Here is a 27810-nt window from a genome sequence, read left to right as displayed (position 1 = left end):
TTTTTTTTTTTTTTTTTTTTTTTTGCGGATATTCTGGTCAAAATTTCTTTCAAGAAATGCTGATAACAGTATGATGTCTAGGGCCTTATTAAAAATGCACCACATCTCGAATCCCTTGATATTTTATTGCACTTACCGCACTTTCTTAGGGCGAGGAGATCACCATTCTGAAGACAGGAATTTGATTTTTGATTCATGCACATGAACTCTTGTTCGTCTCCTGCTGTGATCCTATTCACGAAGTCGAGGTCATTTTCCATCATTTGTTTTAGTTATTTACACACTTGAAAGTGACGAATATTTTTGTCATTACATACAACTTGTGGCACTATTTTTGAGGCAGTGCACCTCATGTTTAGAACCTCTGTCAGAATTGTTTGACATTTACCATGTCAGAAATCTCTCGAATTGTTAACAGGCGATAAGAACACATTTTTTCACGCACTTCTTCAATTGTTTGTTCTCTGTGTATTGATGAGGGTCGTTCTGGTCAAGGGCCATTGATTCTCTTCCCTTGCTTGTACAATATATAAACATTTGGAGGAATTAAACATCATTTCCATAATAATTTTATAATATACCAAATGTTTCAATTGTTGATTCCTTTTTGTTTTGTTTCTTTTTTTAATGCGAAACTTTATGCACTCTATTTTTTTCTTGTCGAGTTCATTTTTCTTATTTGAGTTGACATTGTGCATACATACCGAATGAATTCTCACTGGGTTGCAAAAGAAACATTGAATATTTAAATCCTCACTTCATTTCCATTACGAGTGGACTTCTTGTAATTTGACAGTCTCATCAGTGAGGAGTGGTGACTATATACTTCGTCATGACAGTATCACATTTAATAGTGCAGCTGAGTAGCTCGGCCAAATCCTAGTACTGTATGTTGTCTGTTTTCATTCAGTCATTCATTCATAGTTTTCTGCACAAGAACAGGTCTTTCACTGCAAACCTGGCTTTTTCCAATCTTCCTATTTTCTGCCTTCCACTTATTCTATGCTTATGATCCATATTTCTTAATGTCGTCTGTCATCTGATATCTTCTTCTGTCCCAAACTTTTCTCCCGTTCACCATTCCTTCCAGTGCATAGTTCAGTAAGCTGTTTCTTATCACCCGGTGACTGAACCAATTCATTTTTCTCTTCCTGATCAATTTCAGCATCATTCTTTCTTCACCCACTCTTTCCAACACAGCTTCACTTCTTATTCTGTCTGTCCACTTCACACACTACATTCTTTTTCATAACCACATTTCATATCCTCTAGTCGTTTCTCTTCACTTCGTTGTAATGTCCATGTTTCTGCACCATATAATGTTACACTCCACACAAAGCACTTCATTAGTCTCTTCCTCAGTTATTTTTCCAGAGGTCTGCAGATGATGTTCCTTTTTCTATTACAAGCTTCCTTTGCCATTGCTGTCCTCCTTTTAACTTCCTGGCAGGAGTTCATGTTACTGCTTATAATACACCCCAAGTATTTGAAGCTGTCCACGTCCTCTACTGTGTTATTTGGAATTTGCACGTATACCTTCTTTATTTTTCTTCCGATAACCATAGCCTTTGTCGTGTTACGTTTATCATCATCTCATATAGATCACAGCTGTCATTTGGCTCCAGTGGCATATCCCTTAGTATTGTCTCCTCTTCTGCTAACAGTGCCATATCAGCAGCAAATCTTATGCACTTTATTCTTCTTCCTCCTACTACCATTCCTCCCATGTTCTGAAAACAGTTCTTCATTAAATCCTGTAAGTAGATGTTGAACAGGTTAGGTGATAAAGGGCATTCTGATACATGATTAATGGAAGTGTTATATAATCATAATTCGAGTAATAAAAGGAATCTTGTTGGACAAGCAAAAACAAAAGAATTAATTTAAAGTAATTCCACAAGGGGATTGGTACCCTACAGTCCACTCCGGTATTCGTCATTCTGAATTTATTCTAGTGTAAATTTGCAGGTAGCTACTTTGATTTTATTGTAATATTTTAATACTGTTCATCATGAAAGTGCAGATGATGATTATGCATAGCTTAGGCAGTAGTGTATTTTCCTGCTGTTTCAGAGCTGTGCTCGGGCATGGATTCGATTTCCACTTGGGCTGATACCTGGTAGAGTTATTTCGTCAGCCTCGTCTCTGCAAATATCTGTCATCAGTTCCATCAATACTAAATAACCTAGTAGTTGATACATTATTCAATGCAACCATTAATTGGAAGGAGTGAACTTAAAATTATGAAATTTATATACCAGACATAATATTTTTCATATTTTTAATTAGGCTCTTGTGTAAAATTTATATTTATATATGTGTCTGTGATCTGTAACATTCTCATGACCAAAATATGTATCTAAATTGTATGACTACTTACTTTTTTTGCCAGTTTGTTATTACATAATAGCTAAGCTTCTATTGTCCAATAATGTATATAAGAATCAGTATATCTGACCATAATGTTTGATGATAAACATTCTATCTGTTGAAGGGGTGAGCCAAAGACTTGGTATGGAGTACCTGGAAGTAAAGCAGAATCATTTGAATCATCGATGAAAATGGCTGCACCAGAACTTTTCCACTCACAACCTGACTTGTTACATCAGCTTGTGACCATCATGAATCCAAATATTCTTATGCAAGGAGGTAATGAAACGTCGCTAGCAGTGTATTATCACATAAAACTGAGTAGGTACCTTATTTATAAAGTAACACACCACAGTGAAAAAGTGTAATTGGGAATCACAATCAGTTTTATTGCAAAGTAATGCTGGATGGATTAAACAGACTCGTGCGCATTTAGGTCAACCATAAAGTCCCATTTCGTTGTCTGCAGAGTAAATATGGATGTGGCCGAGAAATAACATTAATTTTTTCAGGAGCCATCTCATTCACGGACACAGTTCTTTTAATGTGCTGTAAATCTATGATACGAACCTCCCAGCTTTACTTTTGTTCCACTGTGAGCCTTGCCAAATTTTTTTATCCATAGAAGTATATTACCCTCAGTTGAATTTGAACATGCTTAGTAACCAGTAGACATCCGAGGACGACTGAAAAGAGAAATGGATCTGTACCACTTTAATTTTATTTTAATTATGTTATGCTTAGGGAACGGATTTACAGTTCTGTACCTATTTTGTTTGCTGCATCCTAGACATATGATATCCAGATATCTCTACGTTTCATGTGCTTAGTATTCCCCTATTAAAATGGTGTAGGATCTAAAATGCCCAAATTAACCATAAACTCCTATAAAGACCTAAAAACTATGTTTGTGCTTGAAAAGTGATTTTTTAGTATTTTGCGTACATTTAAAATACAAACACTGATAATAAGAATGCAAAAATGCCCCAAAACTACAAAAACACTATCTAAAATGTAAAAAAAAATTAATAAACCTCTCTTACAAACACCGGTCTGGCAAGTTGGTCCCATATTTGTCTTAGTAGGGGAGGGAAGAAGAACTTACCTTATTTCAAAATGATTCTATCACAATTATTATTTTGATATAATTATTCGAAAACTAAGAGATTTTCAAGAAAATGGTAGACAAAACATTGTTCTATATTGTCATTCCAAAAACAAATTTCAGCACCAATAGAATCTCGCCAGAAAGTTCTATAGGCTATATAATACCTTAAAATTGTCTCTAATTGACAGTAACAGTAAGTTATTTTGACAGTTAAATCATCATCCGTAATTTCCTCGTGAAAAATGACCTTTCATATGTTCTACATTTTCAGCATTTTCAGCATTGTTTCTTCTGTTTCCAGGAGTTCCAGTATGTCGGACAGATCAACATGCAGGGGAATTTGTAGTAACTTTCCCCAGAGCATATCATGCTGGTTTTAACCAAGGATACAACTTCGCTGAAGCTGTAAATTTTGCACCAGCTGACTGGGTAAGTTAGATGTTTTATATATGACTAGGTATTTAGGTATTTATATGCTAAAAATGTTGGAAATATCATTCGTGCTCTGTAAGTTCGAAAATATGTGCTAAAAGCCGTTAATAATTATGGGGAAAATAGTTTAATGATGTCAGTTTGGACATAAATTTACATTCATATCTGGGTGTTGCAGTTCTTTATGAAGACCATTCTCAATGGCAGACATGTTGCTGACATGTACTTTATATTCGTCGATATAAATGATTCCATTTAAGTGTTTAAGTGAATTCTTTAGGGTTGGCATTGGTAGACCCAAAACAGTAAAATATTCCTTCTAGGACGACAAAGAATCTGAAGTTGATGAAGAAGGCAAAGATGAAGATGGTGATCTAAATTGTCTTTGCAAACAGAAGTATCCTAATATGTCATAGAAAGTAGAATATTTATCTTAAGTTACATAAGTAAAAGGCTAATATATTTAAATGTTGAAACTATAATTGAGTAAATTAGTAAATTAATTGTGGTCAGGAGCGTTATTTATTATCCGTTATTATAATTTACGAAACATTAATACAGTAGCACCACATCTGCATTTCTTTGAATCAGTACTAACAGCCAGGTAATTACAGTCTGAGGCCCAGTAACCAGTTGAAGCAAAAATAATTGTAAAGACGATGACAACTTTTTTTCATTTTAAACACATCAAGAAGTGTTCCTTTTTTTTATTGTTAATGGCGGATATTTGATTGTTCATCCTCCACCCATATGAAGCCAGTTGCAATTTACCGACTAGACTCGCCCAGTGTGCACCATTAGGCTGGTTTGTGCTACATCTGCGATGAGATGAGATGACGATGGAGATTTGTTGGGATACCACAGGGGAATCGGAACTCCTGGCAAAATCCCCGTGTTACTTGGACCACAGGCTTTCCCAATATGAGTTATGAATTGGAAGTAGCCTACTCTGGGGATCGAATCCAGGTCCACAGGATTAAAAATTCAACGCTCTAGCTACTAGACCACTGTGGCAATGAGGTTAAATAACTGTCATACCAGAAACCGAGCATAATAGTAATGGTGGCAGTAACAGTTGTGATAGTGGTGGCGTAATTGGTGGTGCATGAATCAGCATTGAAAAATCAAAATGTCTGGCTGTGTATGGTACAAATAATTTATACACTCAAATCCATCCCATGTAATAGTCAAACATCAATCTGCAGAACAGAACATTGCAACTTAACTATTTAATTAACGTCACATTTTCAACAACACAAACATAACATACAAGAAATAGCAGATAAAGAATCAGTATTTATTAGTAGTGGGAGTGAAAGAGATAACAGAGACAGAATCAAGTTACAGTTGTACCGCTTGTAGTCAATTCCAGTCACACCGGGCTCATTCTGAAAACACTTTAACTAAAAATTTGATCATATGTGGATGCAGAACGAAATTTCACTCAATATTTACAATACAATGAAAAAAGTGTAAATGTTAGTGAAATTCTGTCATGATTTGAAAGTGTCCTTTATACAGCAGTGTTACTGATGTTTGATTATATGCTCTATTAAGAATAAATAATTTTTGTTATATTGCATCAGAAATACAATATCTTATCTGTATTATTTATTTATGATTATTTATGCAATTGTTTATTTACTTATATACGTTCAAATGTATACCTATTACTAATTTTGTCTTTAATTTACAGTTGAAAATGGGCCGTGAATGTATTAGCCATTATTCCATGCTTCGTCGTTTCTGTGTCTTCTCTCATGATGAGCTAGTGTGCAAGATGTCTTTGGATCCTGATGCATTGGATCTGACAGTTGCTGCTGCAACATATCAAGACATGCTCCAAATGGTGGATTGTGAGAAAAAAATGAGAAAATCTTTGCTGGAATGGGTAAGAACCTTCTCAGTCTAAAATCTTATGCACTAGATTGCCAATTGAACACTCCCCCCCCCCCCCCCAAAACCACTAAGGTACAATAAGGATATTGTCGCTTCGCCTCCAAAATCTGCTATGTGTTTTTTAAATATTTTGCAGGAGAAATAAAGAAGCATTGTCACTTTTAATTCCCTTGATTTTCAAAGCTTCTTTCGATATAATTTCATCATTTTTCTTGTAATGATTGAAATTATACAAAAAGCAGCTTTGAAAATCAAGGGAATTAAAAGTGACCATGCTTTCCTCTTTCCCCCTGCAAAATCTTTTTAAAAACACATTGCAGATTTTGGACGCACAGAGATGAATTATGTTTAAAACGGTTCTCTTGAATAAATACGAGGGAGATCCAGGAAATAACGACCGTTTTGTTGTAATAATTAAAAAAATATATATTTATTTGAAAAAACAAAGTCTGTTACATAACTGAAGCTTCCTTTACTTCTCTACATAATCACCATCTACATTTAAACATTTGTCGTATCTGTTCACTATACTGTTTTCGCTGTAAGAAAAATCCTAATGTAAACATAAGCATGTTGCTGTCATACTCGTGATTGGCTCTCAGTCGAAACACTTACATGACGCAGGAAAATATAGTTCGTATTTGGAAACCATAATCTTGTATTATTTGGAAATAAAAAATTGAATTCTAGTTGTTAAATACGATGAAACATTTAACTTCACTCATGTGTAAAACGCTATGTAAAAGAAAAGCTACTTTTATATTTTGTTATGTGCTATGAACGCGGATTAATACCAACAGTAATACCGAGGTAGTCTGTTCTTGTAACAAGCTGGCATCACTTGAGCTCGTACATGTTCACGTAAGCACGTAGTACCGAAGTATGCATTCTGTATCTTCAACTGTTCATTGTGAAGACATAAGACTTGAAAATAATTTAATTGTAGTAATTATAAAGTAAATGTTTCCTCAGCAAACGAATGCATAGTAGTGAGGTTAGGCCTACTTGATGAGTAACGGGAAATGTTTAACATGAAACAGAATGTACAGCAGTAGGCAGGAACACGTACTGAGAATCTTTGGCGCCAAACGGTGGCCAATGAAGCCTCACTTCAGTCACGTGCTATTGTTTACATTAGGATTTTTCTTACAGCGAAAAGATTATAGCTTTAGAATTCCCGTGTTATACTCCTCTGCCACCAGTTCATTAAGCCAGGTGTTCACTGTCTTCTTCAACTCTTCATCACTTCCAAAACGATCCCAAAAGACAGTAGCCATGACTTTTTGTGTTGAGAGAGTCTGAATTTTCTCGGTTTCTTGGTTGATGAGGGATGATGCCACTGACGTGATTGGCGCTTGGTCTCTGGGGTGTTGTGAGACACCCAGGTCTCATCACCAGTCACAATTTGATCAAGAAAGGCGTCTCCATCTGTGTGATATCGCATCAAGAATGTCAATGCTGAGGCCATTCTCTGAGTTTTGTGTTGGTCACTCAGTTGCCGTGGAACCCATCGTGCACAGATTTTGTGGTAGCCAAGATGTTGTGACACAATTTCACCAAGCAAAGAACGAGAAATGTCAGGAAAGGCAATATATGCAATTCATCGAGTGATGTGCGCCTGTCTTGCAAGATTCTGTCGTTCACTTTAGTCTTCAGGTCTTCTGTGATGAGTGATGGGCGTCCGGGCCGAGTTTCATCGTGGACATTTGTTCGCCCATTGTTGAACATTTCGCACCATTTTCTCACATTTCTTTCATTCATTACAGTATCACCATACTCTTCTTTCAATTGCCGGTAAATTTCTGCAGGTTTCAAATGTCAGGCATTCAAAAATCGAATCACACCCCTCACCTCACAGTCGGCGGGATTATCAATCACGTCGTTCATTTTGAAGTAACACAAAATGCACAATGGCGACTTGTTGCAACCAGTACTCACAACATTATGAGAACACATGTTAAGGAAGCCAGTTGACCTTCAAACAAGGAAAGGGAGTCAGCTGCGCGGCGGGTGTGCGCGAACGGTCGTTATTTCCTGGATCCCCCTTGTATTTTAAAGTTATATAATGATACAGAGACTTGAATATAATTCTTCATCATCATCATCATCATCATCATCATCATCATCATCATCATCATCATCAGCATCAGTAGCACTACAGCCCAGTGTGGGCCTCAGCTTCCTTTAAGAGTTTTCTACATAGGTTGCTGTCTTTTGCTACACTCAACCAGCTTTTGATACCAAAGCTTTCTTATATCATGTGCTACACAGCCCATCCAACGAAGTCTAGGTCTTCCTACTCTCCTCCTACCATCAGGCTTAAATTCCATAATCCATTTTGGTGTCTCATTCTCGTTCTTCCTCATGACATGACCCGCCCATCTCAGTCTTGATAATTTCCTGTAACTTCTTCAGCGTAGGGAAGAAGATGGTTATATAGAATTTTAGAGAAATTTTTGTGTGTTGTGTTCAGCATGTTATTTCTCTGGAGATCGACCAATCCAACTGATCTCCTTTTTTATGAAGTTGGTATAAGATTTCTATTTTCCATTCTGTGGGTAGGGTCTCTCCATTCCACATTTTTCCAAGGAGTGTGTGTGTTTGAACATAATTAATATTTAAAATTACATGTTCATTTGTAATATTGTTAATTCGATGGAGTTACGGATTTTTTCAAATTAGTTACTACTTCTGGCTACACTGTGGCTTTGGAATTGACGCAGCCTCTGACAGAAATGTATACCAGGGAATTTTTCTTCTAGTTGAAGGTGGCAAACACATAAGACTGATATCTCTTACTACTACTAATGCCAATTGTCTGCAAAGTTGGGAGCCTTAACCGCCTGCTATCATGTGCGTTCCATGATCTGTAGTAGGATAACTTTACACATACACAGATGACATGTCAAAAACCACTCTCTCAGTATTGACTGCTGAAAACTTGTATTTCCATGAAGTAGAGTATCTATGATTCGATTTTCGAACAGCACAATACTTTATGAGAGTATATAATGAATAGATTTTATATTTTACTGGAATAAATGCAATAATAAGAATTTTTACGTAATTTAAATGAATTGTTATCAATGTATCTTTCGTAAACAAGACTCTTATACAATGTTATTTCAGTAATTTATTTTCATAGTATAATTTGTAAAAGAATTTTGTGTGAATTTGAGGTAGAATATAAGATTCTCAGTCCATATTTTAAAACATGGTTTTTCTTTGTATTTCAGGGTGTATCAGAGGCTGAACGGGAAGCATTTGAACTTCTACCTGATGACGAACGACAGTGTGAAGTGTGCAAGACTACCTGTTTTTTATCCGCAGTAACATGCAGCTGTAATGCTGAACATTTAGTCTGCCTCCGGCATTATGCAAATCTCTGCTCATGTGCCCCTGACAAGCATACATTGAGGTCAGTAAATTTAAAAAATATTGTGGATGTGAAGGATAAATTTCTTTTTACAATCTCGATCAAAGTGAAATAATATAGAAATAGGATTCAAATTGTGGTCCGTAGTCTGAACCTTATTTTCATTCTTCATTACCTTTTCCTAATTTTCTTAAACTTCATCATCTCATTTCACTGTCCTCCCCTTCATATTCTCTCCTTTCTTTTCTTAGTTAAGAGTTTTATCACCTTGATGTGATGGATAATTTTCCAATTCTGGAAAGAAACATGAAAACTTGACTTAGCCTTGTTATTCTGTAATAAACGCACGGAAACATTCTGTATGGCTGGCTGTATTGTTTCCTTTATCTAACTTTCATCTTATTTCACTTGTGTTGGGTATGTTATAGGGTGATTTTTGTGTGGGGCCCCCTTATCTGCGATATGGATCAAATGAGGGGGAGTTAGATGGGAGGGAGACATTTTAACCTGCATCACTATTAGTTGCAAAGTCTAAGGTAACAGCAGTAAAACTACAAATGTATTAAAAATAGTTGGCCCAGGAACATATCCAGGCCTTCTTTGATTCCATGTCACGACGCTTAGAGGCTCTGATTGCAGTGCATGGAGGCATCACACCATACTGAAATCTCACTGTCACAGATCAGGTACAGTTCTGTAATTGTAATCATTTGTGTATTGTCATGTACCTAATCTGTGGTACCAGTTTCATTTCAGTCACATGTATCCTTCTTGGTGTTGCAATTTCCGCAAACATTAGTGTATTTTTGAAGGTCACATTTTTAACAATTCTAGTGTTTACCTCAACTATGTTTTTTAAAATACGCGTCTCGAAATAAGGGAAAGTCATGCTCCATGAACAAATTGCATAGAACATTGATATTTCCCTTAAAAACAGTACTGTCTCTTAAAATCTGGGATGTTTGGCAACTCTGGAAAGACTTGTCACATGAAGGGAAAAACATGACGTCAGATAGGGAGAAGTTGCAGCTTGTTTGGAAATAATACAGATCCCAAGAAAGCTTCAACTGCCACCTGCGAACTTGGGCCTCCTACATGACAGTCTGGTGCTCTAGACCATGCAACCACTGCACGAGATTAATAGTGTTAATACTCTTTGTATACCAGAAAAAGAAACTTCGTAACATTCATATAAACATCTGTTTTCAAAGCCTAATAACTTAAAACAGATGGTTATCAGAATGTTATTGTTGTTTTTCTTTTTCTAAAGTTTCTTTCTCTTGTTCACAAAGAGTATTAAGAATGTATTAAACCCCTCCAGTGATAGCGTGGTCTAGAGCATCAGACTGTCAGGCAGGTGGCCTTGGCTCACATGCAGACCAGGGCCAGAAATGAATATTTTCATAAACCAGAATGCTCTGTTATTTTGCACTGTTTTCCTCTTCATAAAATGCTATGACTTTATACATAAAATCCTAATGCAGATTTATCTGCCTGCCCAAACTTCCTTTCTCGCATCCCCCAAATGTGAGAAATGCTGGCTGTGAATCTGACAGTATTATAATGCCATTACATTTCTGTAGCTAAGTAAATAAATTTTGTAGATTTGTATAAATAGCTTCAACTTCTCCATCAAGGTTTGTGGTGTGGTGTTTCTTCCCACTTTTTAGGAAAGGCACTGCTATATTCCCTCTGCTCCTGCCCCTTCCTCATTGTTTGAGAGGGAACCATCTGTGTTTAATGCTTCCACATGAAACAGTAATACATACCCTATATACATTGCAGGTATCGATATACATTGGATGAGCTGCCTGTAATGTTACATAAACTGAAATTGCGTGCAGAATCCTTCGATAACTGGGTTGCAGCTGTCAAGATGGCATTAGATGTGAATGTGAAGAAGAAACTGGGTATGTTATTTATGTAGATTTGGAAAAAGGTTATGCTTGGACATTCAAAGAAATAATGTTGTGCTTATTTTCATTATGTAAGTTCTGAAATGTTGACATATTATATCATTATGGTGCATAATATAGTCTTCTGTCATATTCTTGCACTGCTAATGACTGGAATATCTAGATTTATAAATGACAACTTTGCGTTAAGAGTGTACAACTGAAGTGTGTATAAGTTGGATTGAGTTATAGAATTTGTTTCTGGCTTAATAATAACCATATGTTTTGAACTAGATGATTGTTTCAGCATCTTGTTTGAATTTATTGTGTTGTCACACTTCTCCTCAAACCAAATCAGGCATTTTTAGTGAAATATTAATATGTAGAATTTGTTTTTCTAGATCTTGTAGATATCAAGGCTCTCTTGCAAGAAGCAGAACAAAAAAAGTTTCCTGAGTCAGAACTGCTTCAGGCACTGACGCAGGTTGTTGTAGAAGCTGAGAAATGTGCAAGTGTGGCCCAACAGCTCTCCTGCAAAAAAGTTCGCACTAGGTAATTACTATATAGAAGTGCTGCACATGTGTTTTTCTTCCTTGTGCAAATAGTGAACTTTCCTCTTCCCTTTTTACAGAACGCGGCAAACAACAGAAGCAAAATATAAGTTAACTGTAGAAGAATTGTCTTTATTTTATGAGCAAATAGAGAGTTTACCATGTACAATAAAAGAAGGCGAAGGTGTGAAGGAGTTACTTGATAGAGTACAAGATTTCCAAAAAGAAGCAGCTGATCTTCTTGGTCAAGAGATGCCAGAGTCTCGTGCTTTGGATAAGTGTATAGAGAATGGGATAGTGTTGGACATAGAGCTTCCAGAAATTCCAAAACTCAAACAGGTGAAGTAATACACTTAATCTCTTTTGTGCATCAGATTGAAGCGTGTGATATACCTAATTGAGAAGTACTTCAGCTATGGATCCTCGATTTATTTTGTTGCTGGTTATGAGAGAGAGGATATAGTGAGAAGAAAATTTAATGTGAAGAGTAGTAGAGGAATATGAGGAAATAAAAATTGATCCACAGTACAAGCTACCATGTTCAGAAACATTACTGCTAAAAAATCGCACACACAAATGCACACTATCCACAGTATTGTTGTCATAAAAGTTGTTTTAGTTTTACTTCTGTCTCCCAGTAATTTACAGTTTTCAGACATTTCCAAGCAGATGTATTTATATGTGATTTAGATGACAATTTTTGTGGACGACTAACAAAGAGTACAATAATTTTATTGAACACATTTTCTGAAGAGTAGACAGAGGAAGAGAGGTTTCGAATACTTCGCAACAAAGTGCATAGTATTGTTTCCTCCCACCCTCTTTGTAGGGGAAAAATGGGGTATGGTGATTCCAAAATTTCAGAGTGCGAATATTTCATGAAAAGTGGAAAATGGAATTGTTTGATAGAAGTTCTCATGCACCGGTACTTTTCAGTGTCCCCCAACTTTATTACCAGAAAATAACCCCTACTACTTAATTGGGTTAAGCTAACTTTATATTCAAGCTATAACATGATCAATGATGTTTAGTGAGCTTCTTTTTTAGAATATATTTACTAAATAACATTATAAGTCGATACAAACACTATTGAATCTGCAATGCAATTATTGATTATTTACTTCAAACTATTGTTCATTTTTCGTGCATTTTCTGTCATTTTTCTAAAATGATGGAGTCATTTTTCTATATAAGTGTATGAGAATTAACTCATTTAACCTCGTCTCAGAGATAGAATTTCTTAAAAGTTCACGCAGTCTGGAAGAAATTGTTTCATATTCAGCAGTAGACACAGGTAGTACTGCTAATATGTGGGGTAATATTTTAATATTTTGTAGCATGTTTTCTTCACAATGCCTCAGAACACTTAATCCGTCCCTTGACCAGGGCTGCCCGGAGCAGTTTATATTTTGCTGGCCCATTCCTAACGCGATTAATTGCAATGCAGTCATAAAGTGCAACTTAATAATGTTGAAACAGATTTTTTTGCCTGAATCACTATAAAATATGATTTTAAATTAGCAGTTAACTAATGTTCTTTAATAAATTAATTTAACATACTGTATCTTCCATCGAGCTCATCCAATCGCGAACAAGTTTATTACGTCATTGTACTCCATAGTCCTCACCAGCTCAGATTCTATGCAGAGTATACCCAACTCATTTAGAATTTAGATGGTCATTGGACATCGATGAATGTTGGTAAATTTTCACTTGTCGGAGCACTAAGAAGGACCATTCTTCAGTGCAACTGTTAACAGAAATACAGAGAAATATTCTGACTGTAATTTCCAGTAGGAGTACACCTGTTGAAGTTCTTATTCGTGCAATATAGCACTGATTTCTCGAATCACTCAAGTTTTGTGGATTATTTAAACATTTTTTGCATAATAATATGTGTCTGTCTCATTAGAATCTATAACTGTCAGCTTTGTCAACAAAGAAAACATGTGGGATGCATTGTTGCAAGACTGTCCCTGACAATTTTCAATACCAATGACATGTTTTTCTAGTAGGTTACAAATGGCATTTGCAAGTTCTTCAGATTTACAGTATAGCTAGGATTAGGAAGAAAACACAAAAAACTCTCCACTGGCATGCCAGCAATGACGTACCTCAAAACAAAAGCTGATTCGCATACGACACATTTGATGCTGAATCTACTATTGGTACATTTAATATTTTGCTGATTTCAGTTGCTTCGGTTATTTCTCGTACTTCTTCCCCCATGATAGCAATAAACTTTCCACAAGTTGCTGCTGAAAGGCATGAAGTGTGCCCCCTACTATGTACTTACCTCCAGAATATAATTTCCTCATCAAAAGAAAAGTCAGTTTTTCATCAATTCTTCCAAGAGCAGAACTCCCCTGTTTGAAACTGAACAGACTACACATGATTCATGACTGCCATATAATTTTCATGATGACTAATACGATCATGTGCATGCTTCCAGTCACTGAAACATTCAAAGGCAAAGGTTATGGTCCCACCAAATAGCTTACACAGGGCACAGAACACGGAACCTGTACTTTCGGAATGTACTACTAAGTAATCTCTGCTTTCCTTCTCACGTAACTTCTTTAATCTGATATCTTAAAAAATAATTCTAGCTTCGGAATTTACCTAATTAATTTATTTTTCCGAACAGCCCTCTTTTCAGCTGGCTACGGACTGGAAGGTCCGGGGTTCGATCCCAGGTGGTGACAGGATTTTTTCTCGTTGCTAAACTTTCAGAACGGCCCCGAGGTTCACTCAGCCTCCTATAAAATTGAGTACCGGGTCTTTCCCGGGGATAAAAGGCGGTCAGAGCGTGGTGCCGACCACACCACCTCATTCTAGTGCCGAGGTCATGGAAAGCATGGCGCTCTACCTCCATGTCCCCCAAGTGCCTTCATGGCACATTATGGGGATACCTTTACCTTTACATTTTACAGCCCTCTTTTAAATGTTTCTTATACTGCGAACCACTACCACCGTTGAATTTAACTCTACAGTCATTCATTCTTTATTATTAACTAATCACTAAATCATACACCATTTCACCAACCTGCCAAACTACCATCACTTCGCATATACATCTACAAACGAACGTAATGTAATGCTTCAACAATGGCGCAGTGCAGTTTGGAAAATCAGAGAGGACGTTTGGTTCACAATTGTTTGATCGTGTATATGCTAAATTAAATCTTAAGTGCAAGAATAGTAACTATTAAACTGTCAGTCCCTTCTCATTATTTTCTGAGAATATTAAATGTCATAATTGTCGCTATTTTTTGTAATATAATACAGTTGCATACAAATATATTACTAACTTTTAATGAATGCTACATTTTTATTGTTGCTTTGAGAATGAGAACATTACCACACACCTTTTCACAGATGAATATTGGTAATCACCCTTTGTTATAGCAAAAGTATTCTTCATTTGCTTTGAGCTTGTTCGAATGTCGTATCAAGATATTTTCTCAGAAAGAATTACGAGATAAAATTTTTAAGTTTCTTTTATCCTCACTCGTAATGAAATTTCCGAATGTTTCACGATCATTCGGACAAAAAATGCCACCCTGGTCCAACTGTCTTGATATGCTCATTGGTAAATATTGGCCTGTCCTTGACCAGTCGTCCTTCAGCCTAGCAATGGCCAAAACTTCACAAAGTACACTGAAGAAGTTCATGTGGAGATGAGTTGATTTACTAAATATCGTACATTTATTCGGAAACTGAAAACACTGACTGAACAGCAAGAAGATCTTTCTTGTAAACTACTTGCAGAAAGTTCTCGAGGCATTGAGTACGATGGAGAAGGATAAAAATTGTTCCGTATTTTGAAAGGCTCTGATGGAAGACTGCAAACTACTGCTTCAAAATGACATGGAAGTGTTTTAGTTGTGTGCCCGCTAGAGTTCAGAAATTATCGTTATTCCTGCTTATTTGTACGTAATTCTATTGGAAAACTTTGATTTTTATTTTAACATTTTTTAGAGATATTTAACCTTCTTTGCACTGGGTGTGCCTCTGGGGCGCGGGCACTTACTCCTCATATTTCGTATATTATTTTTCTATTTTTAATGTGTAACTTTAATAATTTATTTATTTTATAGACTTTAGAGCAAATGAAATGGCTTGAAGAAGTCAGAGATTTACAAGAAGATCCAGAACAAGTTACTTTGGAGTCCTTAAGAAAATTGCTAAATGTTGGAGTGAGTTTGCCTCCACATGCAACTGTAGAAAAATCCATGGCAGAGTTGCAAGAACTATTAACACAAGTGGAGAGGTGGGAGGAAAAGGCCAAACTCTGCTTGCAAGCAAAGTAAGTTCCATCGTGCTTGCTGAAATGAAACTACTTTGAAGTTTTATTAAAACAGAGTGGAATACACTTATTCTTCCATGCTTTCTGTCATTGAAAGTTTCTTCTGCATTTCCTTTATAACTTTTTTCTAGATCCCGACAGACAATTTCAGTCATAGAAACAATTCTGAAGGAAGCAGAGGCAATTCCAGCTTTTCTACCCAACATAGGTACCTTAAAAGATGCTTTGAAAAAGGGTAAAGAATGGTCATCAAAGGTAGAAACTATTCAGGTATGTGTTATTTGTTATTGTGGTTGATTTACTTTTAAGAGTTCTGCATAATGCTTGTGTTGGCACTGGGTATGGTGGGCAAAATTACATATAATGCTATCTATTTTTTTCACAGAGAGCTGAAAATTTTCCATATATGGACGCACTTGAAATACTTGTAAACAAAGGTCGAGGCATTCCTGTGCGTTTAGAACTTCTGCCGCAATTAGAATCACAGTTAAGTGGAGCCAAGACATGGAAAGAGCGAACGGCCCGTACTTTTCTAAGGAAAAACTCTCATTACACTTTAATGGAAGTAAGTGCATATTTTGTATTTTATAAAGCTGTTAAACAAAATAATTGACAGTTTTTGTGGATATCATTTTGCAGACAGGAACCAACGCACACAATGCTGGAACTGAGAAAAATAAAGTTGAATTTCAATCTCAGTAAGAAGAAATTGCGAAGCATTATACGCAGATAGTTTGCATATCAAATGCCATTGTAAAATGAGCCAAAATCTAAAAAAAAAAAAAAAAAATAAATAAATAAATAAAATAAATTTAAAATGTGGAATATATGTTGAGCAACAAATGCATTTTGGCTTAGATTTGATAACTTTGTGTAGAATGTCATCTAATTATGTTGCTAATAACCCATGTGTTTTGCTTAGGTATTAATTACTTCATTAATTCAGAGCAATTTATAGGCAAGTGGCCATACTTTGGAAACTGAAGATTGTCTTCAGATTGTATAATTTTTTAAGAACTTGTGTGGATTTTTTCTTAGATATTTTATTTCTTGTTCCTGTGCTGTACATTCTAGATAAATGTGTTAAATTGTTTGGTGTCTTGTATGATAATTGGAACATCTTGATGATATTGAAAGTTTAACTCTATGTAAGTAGTGTTCAGTGACAAGAAAGAAAGAAAGGTTAATGGAATTTTACTGTCTCTGTTACACATTTAACAGGAACTTTATATGTAGGTCATTGTATTGTATGTATAAGATTTAAAAATTATTTTACCCCATGCCTTACGCAGTTTACACTAACTAATTGTATATGTTTGTTTGTAGTAGGAGTTGGTAACAAGATTTGTTTCTTGAACTTTCGGAATTATATTGAGGAAAATTTGTGCTGGATAAATCTGTAGTGCTCGGGAAAAGTAGCACAAGTCAAAAATGTTAATTTTACAGGAGAAGGAAAAAAAAAACTGTCTTCATACTGGTTTATGTCGATTTGATTTTCTTCTGTATGAATTATTGTAATGGGAGGATTACTTATGTCTCTTTTCCCAAGCGAGCAGATGTTCCGTAAGTTGTCAATAAATTATTAAAAAATGTTTGTGAAAACTGACTTATGCCACTTTTCCCAAGCACTGCAGAAATGATGTAAATAAATACAGAATAAAATCAGTATAGGAAAAGCTTCAATGCACTCTGTTCCACATTAAATGATTTATTGATATAAATATAGTTACTAATTTGACTGTTCTAAATTCTGTTCATTCATTCTTTCAGGCATTGTCACCTCGAGTGGAAGTTGGTGTTGCAGCTTTAAAGCAAAAGAAACGTCGTTTCCGTGACGATAATTCTCCTGTTGCAGCAGCTCCAGTAGTGTGTGATGTTAAGTTGGATGGTGAAGTAGATCCTGCTGCTGTGGTTGCAGCTTTCAAGGTATGATAATGTTTATAGGTATAGTAGTTACCGTTTCATCAAATACATCGTCTCTGCAAAGACTTCTTCTATAAACAAAATATGTTGGTACGGGATAACTTTGACACTGATAACCGCCCACTATCTAGCCAATCAGAGGTCGGTTCAAAAGTTGACAGCAATTTTTCAAGTAGGCCTATCTAGTGTTGCCAGTTCTTACTCATACTACTCGCTTATAGAGTGCTGTTCTAATTATTATTGAAGATCGAGGGTAAATGCAAATGAAAACAAATCAGTTGTAGATATTTCGATTTTGATAGTGGGCGTGGTATATCAAAAAACCAAAGTAGAAAGAAGTTAGTACTTCTTTATCTAAACAGTCTCAAAATCTTGTGTTGAATGTTCATGTCTATATAGCTAGAAAAGAACTGGGGGATAGGTTCATCAACGAAATAGAAGACGCTGTGAAAGTGAACAGGAAAACAGCGAGCAAGAGTAGGAGAAAAAAGGATGGGAGAAACTAGACGTATAAAAGGAAAAGAAAGATGCTAGAGAAATTTTATAAAATAGTAGATTTTTCTTGCAATTCAGTTTGCCAGGAAATTTACAAGTTTTATTTGAGTGGGATGAAGCAGCAATTACAGAGCTGCAAGAATACCACTTGGAAATCATTGTGTGGAACTAGTGACTTCTTTTAAAATTCAGATTTAAAACGTTAAGTAATGAAATATATTATATAATGGAAAGTGCGAGAATTATTGCTTGGCAATATGAATATTTTTATAAATTTAAGAAGTTGTGTTATAAAGAATACTAGGTACTGCGACATCCTTGACATAGCAGAACATAGGTGAGAAGGTACATATATGAATGTGCACTAAAAGTTCCATTTTACAGAAAGAAAAGGATAATAGATTTACATGATGATGGTGAGGAAGGATGGCTAACCAAATTGCTTGTATCTTTCTGCAAAGAATATTGGTGATGCAAAGGTTGAATATCATGACAATATGAATGTTGTTTTCTTTTAAGTGGAATTGTATAGTACTATTCTTACTGTTGTCCATATAGTTCATGCATGCTGGCTCCCAGCAAGCTGTTGCGTAAGAGCCAAAACTGTACCATGCACTTGCACAGAGAAAAACATCCCCATCTATGCAGTGTTCACACACGAAACAAGAGAACACCTATTATAAATAAATGGAATTTTAAAAAATAATCTGATTTACTACATTACAGCAGGTGCTCAAAATGCTCTTTAGGAAACAACATTAAACTGAGGATATAAGGCATTAATTATGCACTCCCTGAAAATATTATGCAATGTACTATTTGAATTACATATTGTTTGTGCTCTAGCAACTCAAATCATAGTGGATGTAGTTGTTGGGTCCTGAAACTGCCTCTGCTGCAGTAACAGCAGAGACTGAAGATTTATTGCGAGCGAGTGTGTATTATTTTGATATCTTTGTTGGATCAGTCTACGTTTGTTTTTCGTAACAATACAGTAGGCATATGTGTATTCTTGTAATTAATGGCTTTTCGTCTAACTAACGAGTGCGTACTTTCGTGTGTTACAAGTTCATTAAGTACGAGTCTACAGAAGAGAGTTTCGTGAACAATTTCCCTGAGTACAAGTTCCAATGTGATCCTGGCCTGGATTCACAAAGTAATGAATAAATTTTAAAAAAGTCTGAAAGCTTTATGATTTTAGTGAACATCTCAAGCAGTCTCCTAGAAAGTCTTTAGGAAATTTGCACAGCAAGTTGACATTTCTTATTCTTCTGCTCAGAGAGCAACCAAAGACTAAAATGTAGGTCTTGCAGAGTGACTGAAATACAAAGTTTCAGGTCTAGAGATTCTGCTACCAGAATCGCTTATTGTAATTGGTCTCTTCAGTCATTAAACTGTGGTGTCTTAAACTCTCAATTAGTGCTGTTTTCTGGTGAACATTTCGAGCACCTGCTGTAATATAGCAAGTCTGTTTTTTTATTGTATTTATTAATGACAGCTGTTTTTTTGTTCCATGTATGCACATGGTAAAGTAGGGGCTTTTGTTCTCTGTGCAAGTGCATGATATAATTTTGGCTCTTACACTGCAGCTTGCCTGAATGTGGGAACTACATGCACTACTGTAAGAATCACATTATATATTATTCCTGGGAATTAAAAGTTTTTCAAGTTCTAGATAATGCCAGTGATCATTGAAGGCAAGTTTTTTAAATTCCTTTTGCCTTAAAAGAAATGTAGTTAAAATTTCCTTATTTACCCAAATTTAGGCATTTAATTTAAACACATTACCATTGTGTATTTACCTTCTTAGAGAGAGACAGAGGGAGAGGGGGAGAGGGAGATCTTTGATGTGAGGCGAAGGAAAGGGTACAATTTCTTTGGAATATTATATTGCGCTTATTGCATAGCAGGCAACTGTGAATGCTTCAAGGATCATATAATTAAGATTACATATCTCATTCGTAACTCTTTCTTCCTTTTGGTGTCTGTAATTATTTTCAATGACAAGACGTGACAATCTGACAACCCTGTGTCCAGCACAATAATTCATGTGTTGTATACCAAAGCTGTGTTGGTCAGGTAACATGAAGCTGTGGCTACTATAGCTGTAAACAAGTTCGAATAATTGCGTAGACCTTGAAGAATGATAATTGTTAGCCTGAGTAAGAAAGGACAAAAATGTATTTTGTTAATGGAGAATTTGTCTCCTTTGGGAGAAAAAAAATTGATTGATTTCACAGTGATGTTCGTGTTTCAGATACATTTACTGAATGAAATACAGATAAGCTGTGATAAAAACAGAAATATGTGAAAGAATGTGATGAGATGTATTTTTGTTTATTGAACTTCTAGGGAGCAGAGGAGAGAGAAATGATTGCTATGCGTGATCTCCGCCTTGAAAATTTGAAGAAAAGGGCAAATGATACAGGAGAAGCAAAGTATTGTGTGTGTCGTCGTGGTGTATCTGGATTTATGCTTCAGTGTGAACTTTGCAAAGACTGGTTTCATGGTATGTGGCTCTTAGTTACATGTCTTCAGAATTATTTTTTCTATAAAAAGTGTCAGGTTAGGGAGGCACAACGAAATAACTTCCTTGTTATAAGAAAATTTGTACACATTTTTCAATGCTCTTCTTTATTTGCTCATCATTTTGGAATAATCCGTTAACCGTTTATGTTCTGTCTCCTGCTATGAGGAAAAAAAAAATGCAAGGATTTTCACCAAGTGGGATTTTTTGTTCATTTGCTTATAGTAGATTTGAAAGATGATTGCAATCTCCTTTAAGGGGACTGGATAGTCTTAGCATATGGCTGTTGTGCATAAGTGAAATAAGTGAAGAAATTTTGCTATTACTCTTGAACTTTTGAATTATCAATTTACAATTTTTACAGCATAGGCTACACACAATATTTGCAGGTATGTTATGGCTTTTAGATTGGATTTCTACCTCATAAACTTGATTTTATAAAAAAATGTTAAACCCGAAAAATATTAATTAAAAGTAAGTTAAAAACATTGGTATTCTAGGAACATTTTTCTCTGAAACTAATTGGGGTAGGAGACTGAAATTTTGCATACTCCTATTTCATGTAGTAGTGAAGAAGCATGTCACTTGCACATACATAGTTATCAAAATTATTATGGATTTTACACCGAGAAATGTATGAAGATATATAAAAATTTTTAAACAATTTTTTTCAGGATGGAAAAATATATATATATTTCCATTGAACGAATATTCATAATATGATGAAAATGGCGACAAATATAGTCAACTGCATTGGAAATATACTTGAACTTTTAGGAACCTGTAGTGCAAAGGGTTTCTGAGAAAAATGTTTTTAAAATACCTATCTTTTTAAATTTAATTAAATTAATATTTTCCAGGTAAACAAATTCATATAAAATCAAATATATGAGGTAGAAAGATAGTCTAAAAACCAGCATATACTGTACCTCCAAATATATAATGCATGCTATAAAAATTGCAAATTGATAGATTCAAAAGCTGAATATTAATAGCAAAATTTCCTCACTCATACATACAGCCATAAGCTCAGACTACCCAGTCGCCTTAAATAATTTAGTTCGTACATAATGTATTTAACTTCGTTTTTTAATTTTATAATTTCACTTTGTAAAGTCGTAGAAAGAAGTTTTGTCACACAGATACTTTACTTTATAAGTCCCAGAAAGGAGGCAGTGCGCATGATGAGACATACAAAGAAACAAAACTAATTTTATTGCCTCAACTTATACATTGCCTGTGCGACAAAATTTTTTTCTGAGACTACATAAATAGGCTTTAAAAGTAATTACCAGTGTTCTTAGCCATCTTGTGTAGTTTCATTGTAATTATATGTAAACATCGGTATTCTCAGTTTCATTATGTGTGAAGTAGATCATAATCGATATTTACATTTATTGTAACACTGTAAGTATAGTAATAAAAATAATAATAATGTTTCAGCAACATGCGTGCCACTTCCTAAAAGTACAAGTAATAAGAATAAGCAGCAGACACCGGCACAGCAGCTGGTTGCCGCAGCAACCAGAGAGCTCAAGTTCCTTTGTCCTTGTTGCTTGAGGTCTCGTCGTCCTCGCCTTGAGACAATACTGTCTCTTTTGGTATCACTTCAGAAGCTTCCAGTGCGAGTTCCTGAAGGGGAAGCCCTGCAGTGTCTTACAGAGCGGGCAATGAATTGGCAGGTTAGTTGGTTTGTTTTTAGACAGTGCAAATTGTTACTTGTACTTATTTTGTTTCTACAAAGCTGCTGTTGATTGCGATCTTTTTTTCTGTAATAATTCTTAACTAATTTTATAAACTAATTACATCTTATACAACAGCAAGATGAAACGTAGTAATGCTGAAAAAATCGATAAGAACATTTTAATGAAAACAAATACTTCCACTGTGCTATCTGTTGACAGTCTTGCTTTCTGAATTACTGTGTAATATGAAATTAGTCTATCGAGGAAATATTAACATGAAATGTCATTTGTGTCGTTGTTGGTACAATCGTAGGAACATTATATCTAGATGTTTGAGATGGGCAGGACATGTAGCATGTATGGGTAAATCCAGAAATGCATATTATACCCACATTAGTGATGGAAGTATATGCGAGCTTGTCGCACACTCCATAATTGTACTATACTAAAGCAGGTATGCAGAAAGAGCAAGAAGCAGGGTTTTTTTTTTTTCAAGATATTTTCCTCATGTAATAAATTGCTTAAGGAGTCACTCTACTAAAAATGACAACTTTTTCTTAATAATTTTTTAACAAAATTCTGAGAGCATGTTTACTATGTAAAGAACTAACAAAATAAAAATTTTGAGTTCCCAAATGTTTTTAGCTTTTAATTTTTTTTATATTCTTTTTAGAAACATTTCCAAACCTATGTTTTTAATAGAAAATCTCAATTTTTTAGCTTCCTATTTTTTCCTACATTCACAAGACATAGAGAAATATTTCTATGCATTCATTTGATTAAATATCTCATTTATTCACTTCGATTTTTTTTTTTTTTTTTGAAACTTTAAAAATGCTATTTTTTCTTTTCATGCAAAAAAAATTAATAAAATAAACTAGCAGTATTTCTCACAAAATAAATGCATAGAAACATGCAGGTACCTCATAAATACTTGCAGTAAAAATTTAATTCAGATTGATTAATATATGACACAAAAAAGTTGGTGTTGAATCAAGAAAAATAAACTTACGGAAAAATGGATTTCAAAATAAATTTAATTTCTCCATCTCTACAATCATGTATTAACTTCAGAGAGCCAACTTTAGAACGAAAAGTTACTAGATTTGTAATCAGAAATTTGTAAAAAAGAATTGTTTGATGAAAAAATAATTTTGACAGCTCCTCTTTAAATGCCACGCCCCCTTACAGCTTTAATTAAAAAAAAGAAAACATATTTTTGTAATCAGAATTGAACTAAATCTATTTGGAGTATGAAAATATACATTCTAAAGAAGTAAAATAGCCAATAAAAATTATTTGTAAAATTTTCATGATTTTCAGTGGAGTCTCCTCTTAAAATAAATCTCAAAACGTGTTCCCAAAAATATATAATTTAATTACAAATTTGCCTGAAAGAGACAATTTCCATTAGGTTGGTGAAAATGACAAAATATGTTCTTAATATGAAGTTAACTTCTTTAAAATATATCAATTTTATTTGCTTGAAGATGCAATAATTACAAAATATTTAAAATCAAAATTAAGTTGCCTTACTACATTATAACAAATATGTATTATGGTTAGTTTGTAAAATGTACACTAAAAAAATAAGCAGCAGACACAATCAGTAGAGCATTTAAGGGAGAGTAATTGTTTTCGCAAAACATAAAATGAAAGTAAATCAGACTGGTGTACATATATATTTGAAGGATGTCATTTTTCCGCTTTTAAGTTGGTAATACTTTTTCTTACAGGTAAAGTTTTTATTTGCATTTTCTGTACAGGTATGTACTTAATTTGTGTTAATTTCCTACTTTAATTTTGTTATGAATTGACTTGAAAAATTGAATAACTTCTGCTGAGCTGCATCAAAATTACGAAAGAAATTCAACTATCAAAAAACCCAAGTGGACTTTTCGGGTTTCAAGGCACAAAATGGGTTAAAAGTCTCCAAATGTGAGCCATTGGAAACCAACCAACCAAATTAATAACTGAGATTGAAAATTTTTATGCATTAAATATGTCTTCATAAAGAACACAATAATTATTTAGGTGTATTGTCATATGTTACTGACTAACGTGTGTCATATATTCAACTGACAACGAAATTATTGTTATGATTGAGTGAGGCTTTAGTACTAACTTCAGTTTACTTGGTGAACCCTCCAGTGGTCGCGTGGATTTTTTTTTTTTCAGTAGGTTATTTTACGACGCTTTATCAACAACTAAGGTTATTTAGCGTCTGAATGAGATGAAGGTGATAATGCCGGTGAAATGAGTCCGGGGTCCAGCACCGAAAGTTACCCAGCATTTGCTCATATTGGGTTGAGGGAAAACCCCGGAAATAACCTCAACCAGGTAACTTGCCCCAACTGGGAATCGAACCCAGGCCACCTGGTTTCGCGGCCAGATGCGCTGACCGTTACTCCACAGGTGTGGACAGTCGCGTGGATCCTGTACTTTATTTTAGGTTGGTGATCCGAGATGGCAGCATTTATCATACCAGTATCTGCCATTTGGGTAGCTTTCATTTGTATATTTCTCTACCATCTCAGTTTGTCGTCGTAATAGGCAAGTTTTAAGTAAGTGTTTCCTTGGCGTGTAAAAGTTAGTGCATTCTTGGATCATGATTATGCTCTGCGTAAACATTCTGTCTCTATATTTATGTTTTACATTATTTATTATAATATGTAATTGGACGAACCATTGTTTAGTGAATAATGAAAAAAAAAAATGAACATAATTAGACTCTGTCAATGTGTAATCCTTAACAATTAATTAGAAAAGGATAAGAAAATTAAAATTAAATGCAAGAAAATAAGTTAAATATGGATCACAACTGTAATCCAAGTGGCCACTAATGTTGCATTTGAGGACACGAGCACTGGAGGGTTAATGAATTAAATAAATGTAACATTACAGCTCTGAATCTAAGTATGCTATTATGACATGTTATATGGTTTTCCTGGGTTTCTTCACCAGCACAGAATTGACAGGTCTCGGAGAACAATCATTTGAATTTTTAGAAGAGTACTTCAGTTTATATTTAATTCGCACCACTGTTTGGATGACTCAGAAAGAACTAGTCCCGTTGACTTGGTGCCCCTCAAGATTTGCACTGTCTGCTTAGTGAGAACGAGTGAAGAGATCTGTAACACCATAGAACTTCAGTCAGAAATCACTAATATATACCATTCATTCTGGCCATTCAGTCACAATTGCTGTCCTTTGCATTCGCATTTGTCTATATTATATATTATTAAACAAAATAGTGAAAATAATATGATATAATTAAAGTAAAGATGTTAATCTTTCATTAATATCTTTAAGAAGAGATGTACAATTAGAATGTTCTCTCTGTTTTTGTACAGACCCAGAAAGAAATTTTGGGCCACCTGAATTTTGTTTCTGGGTCTGTACAATTTATCCACACGTAGGGTTGCCAGATTTGTTTTAGAAAAAGAAAAGAAGAAGCTAGTCGTAAATAATAAGTAACATGCGAACTTCCCAGGGATTCAGTAGCATATAATTTATTGTTTAAAGTGTAAGGTCATTTACTCACTACCATTCTTAACTCTATTTTAGACATTTAACATTGTAAAATACATTTACAGTATAAATGTAATAAAATCGTTAATACCCAGGAAAGCAGGAAGGATTCCTCTCATTGCTCATATTTAACATGATTTGGCAGCCTAAAGTAATATTGTTTTATTTTATTCTCTGTATGACTAATTGAATTTGTAGATTAGTACTAAAGTCCACAGAACACATATATCTTACATCTGACCACTTAAACTTAATTAAGGATATGGGCATTAGATCCTGGTTTACTGAGCAGAAAACGAATTAACTTTTGCAATATTTGGAACTTTTATTACATTTACTTAAAAAAAAGTAACGCTACTTTTTAACAATACTGATTTCCTTCCACATGTAACTGTGTGATTGTTCTTTTGATTCACAAAACTCTTCATATAGTTTATCAAAGTTAACAAAATTCTGCAAATAAAAGACTTACTGCAACTTTAAAGTCACAATATTGGATTCTTTTTTGCTCAAACGCAATTCGCTGAACTGCCTGTACTTGTTGCATAACTAAAAATCGAAGTTCTGACCCAAATACTTCAAAATATTTTCATAACATAGTAGGAAGTCCTCCTCTGCTTTCTGCTGCATATTTGGCTGTAAAACGTTCAAATTTTCTTCAGTTCCACTTCCAAAAAACCTGTCCAACATTCTTTGCTGTAGTTTTTATTTCTTTTTATGCAGTGTTACTATTACTCTAGATCATATATATCCAGATTGCTTGGCGTTATAGGCTTTGACGCTAACAACTTTTGTCAGGTTTACTATGCTGCCATCTAGTTGTTACATAAGGAGTCACGTCATAACTCCCATTTGAATTGCATTAGCGACTGTACTGCCATCTCGTGTTTGTTTATGGCGGACGGGTGGCGATCCTGGCAGTTGTTCTCCTCAAAGTGCAATCGATTTTAACATAGGAATGAGCAATCTATATGTGATTTGGGCTATTACTTTGAAAGATTCAAGGATACTGAGATTACTTTTCTCTGCATATAGGCCCAATACGCTCCTCGTTGAAAATACTCGTAATTATATTGGTGGAAAGAAACGCAGATAACTCAAATTATGGAAGATTTATTTTAAGGTTAAAAAAAAAAAAAGTAAGAATACGGGAAAAACGTACTATCTGGTAACCCTAGCCACACAGTCTCGACGTAGTGACAGTATTTTCAGCATTATGCAGACTTATAATATGTCACTGGACGTGGATAAGATAGCTTAACTGTGTAGACTTTTGTTGCAGTAATTTGTATTTTGAAAGAATGACTGAAGCGTTTACAATTTACAGGATCGTGCTCGTCAGGCACTTGCAACTGAAGAACTTGCGTCTGCCCTTGCAAAATTATCTGTCCTCTCCCAGAAGTTAGTGGAAGCTGCTGCAAGAGAAAAGACTGAAAAAATAATTAGTAGTGAACTCAAGAAAGCTGCTAGTAATCCAGAATTGCATCGCCGTGTACAAGCCATCTCATCCCTTAGTGGTGTGCAGAGTGAAGATTCCTTGGGTTCCCAACCAAGTCCGTCACAGATGGTGAACCTTGTAAATATATTTCGGTTTTCTTAATAATTTTACTATTAGATTTCTTACTCATTTCTTTTGCATGCAAGAAACTGAGAATTAAGGACAGTAACTCTTATGGCATTCCATTGTAGCAAAACTTTGTTATTTCTGA

General features: G+C 34.9%; 1 protein-coding gene across 5 annotated transcripts in view; it reads left to right on the top strand.

The window, feature by feature from the left end:
• The window catches only part of LOC138707486 (lysine-specific demethylase 5A-like), a 121121-nt gene that overhangs the window by 80514 nt on the left and 12797 nt on the right, over positions 1-27810 (top strand). For all 5 annotated transcript variants that reach the window (XM_069836977.1, XM_069836973.1, XM_069836976.1 and 2 more), the window contains 14 exons: positions 2495-2649; positions 3780-3907; positions 5607-5801; positions 9046-9227; positions 10971-11095; positions 11482-11632; positions 11712-11970; positions 15732-15940; positions 16072-16210; positions 16326-16505; positions 17711-17866; positions 20711-20867; positions 22329-22567; positions 27429-27677. In XM_069836977.1, the coding sequence (XP_069693078.1) occupies positions 2495-2649; positions 3780-3907; positions 5607-5801; positions 9046-9227; positions 10971-11095; positions 11482-11632; positions 11712-11970; positions 15732-15940; positions 16072-16210; positions 16326-16505; positions 17711-17866; positions 20711-20867; positions 22329-22567; positions 27429-27677 (2524 nt within the window). The remainder of the gene's footprint in view (positions 1-2494; positions 2650-3779; positions 3908-5606; positions 5802-9045; positions 9228-10970; positions 11096-11481; positions 11633-11711; positions 11971-15731; positions 15941-16071; positions 16211-16325; positions 16506-17710; positions 17867-20710; positions 20868-22328; positions 22568-27428; positions 27678-27810) is intronic.

The sequence above is a fragment of the Periplaneta americana genome, chromosome 10, assembly GCF_040183065.1.
Source record: "Periplaneta americana isolate PAMFEO1 chromosome 10, P.americana_PAMFEO1_priV1, whole genome shotgun sequence".
In the NCBI taxonomy this organism is placed as follows: domain Eukaryota; kingdom Metazoa; phylum Arthropoda; class Insecta; order Blattodea; family Blattidae; genus Periplaneta; species Periplaneta americana.
The sequence above is the reverse complement of the archived record's forward strand: the minus strand, read 5'-3'. Positions and strand labels throughout refer to the sequence as shown.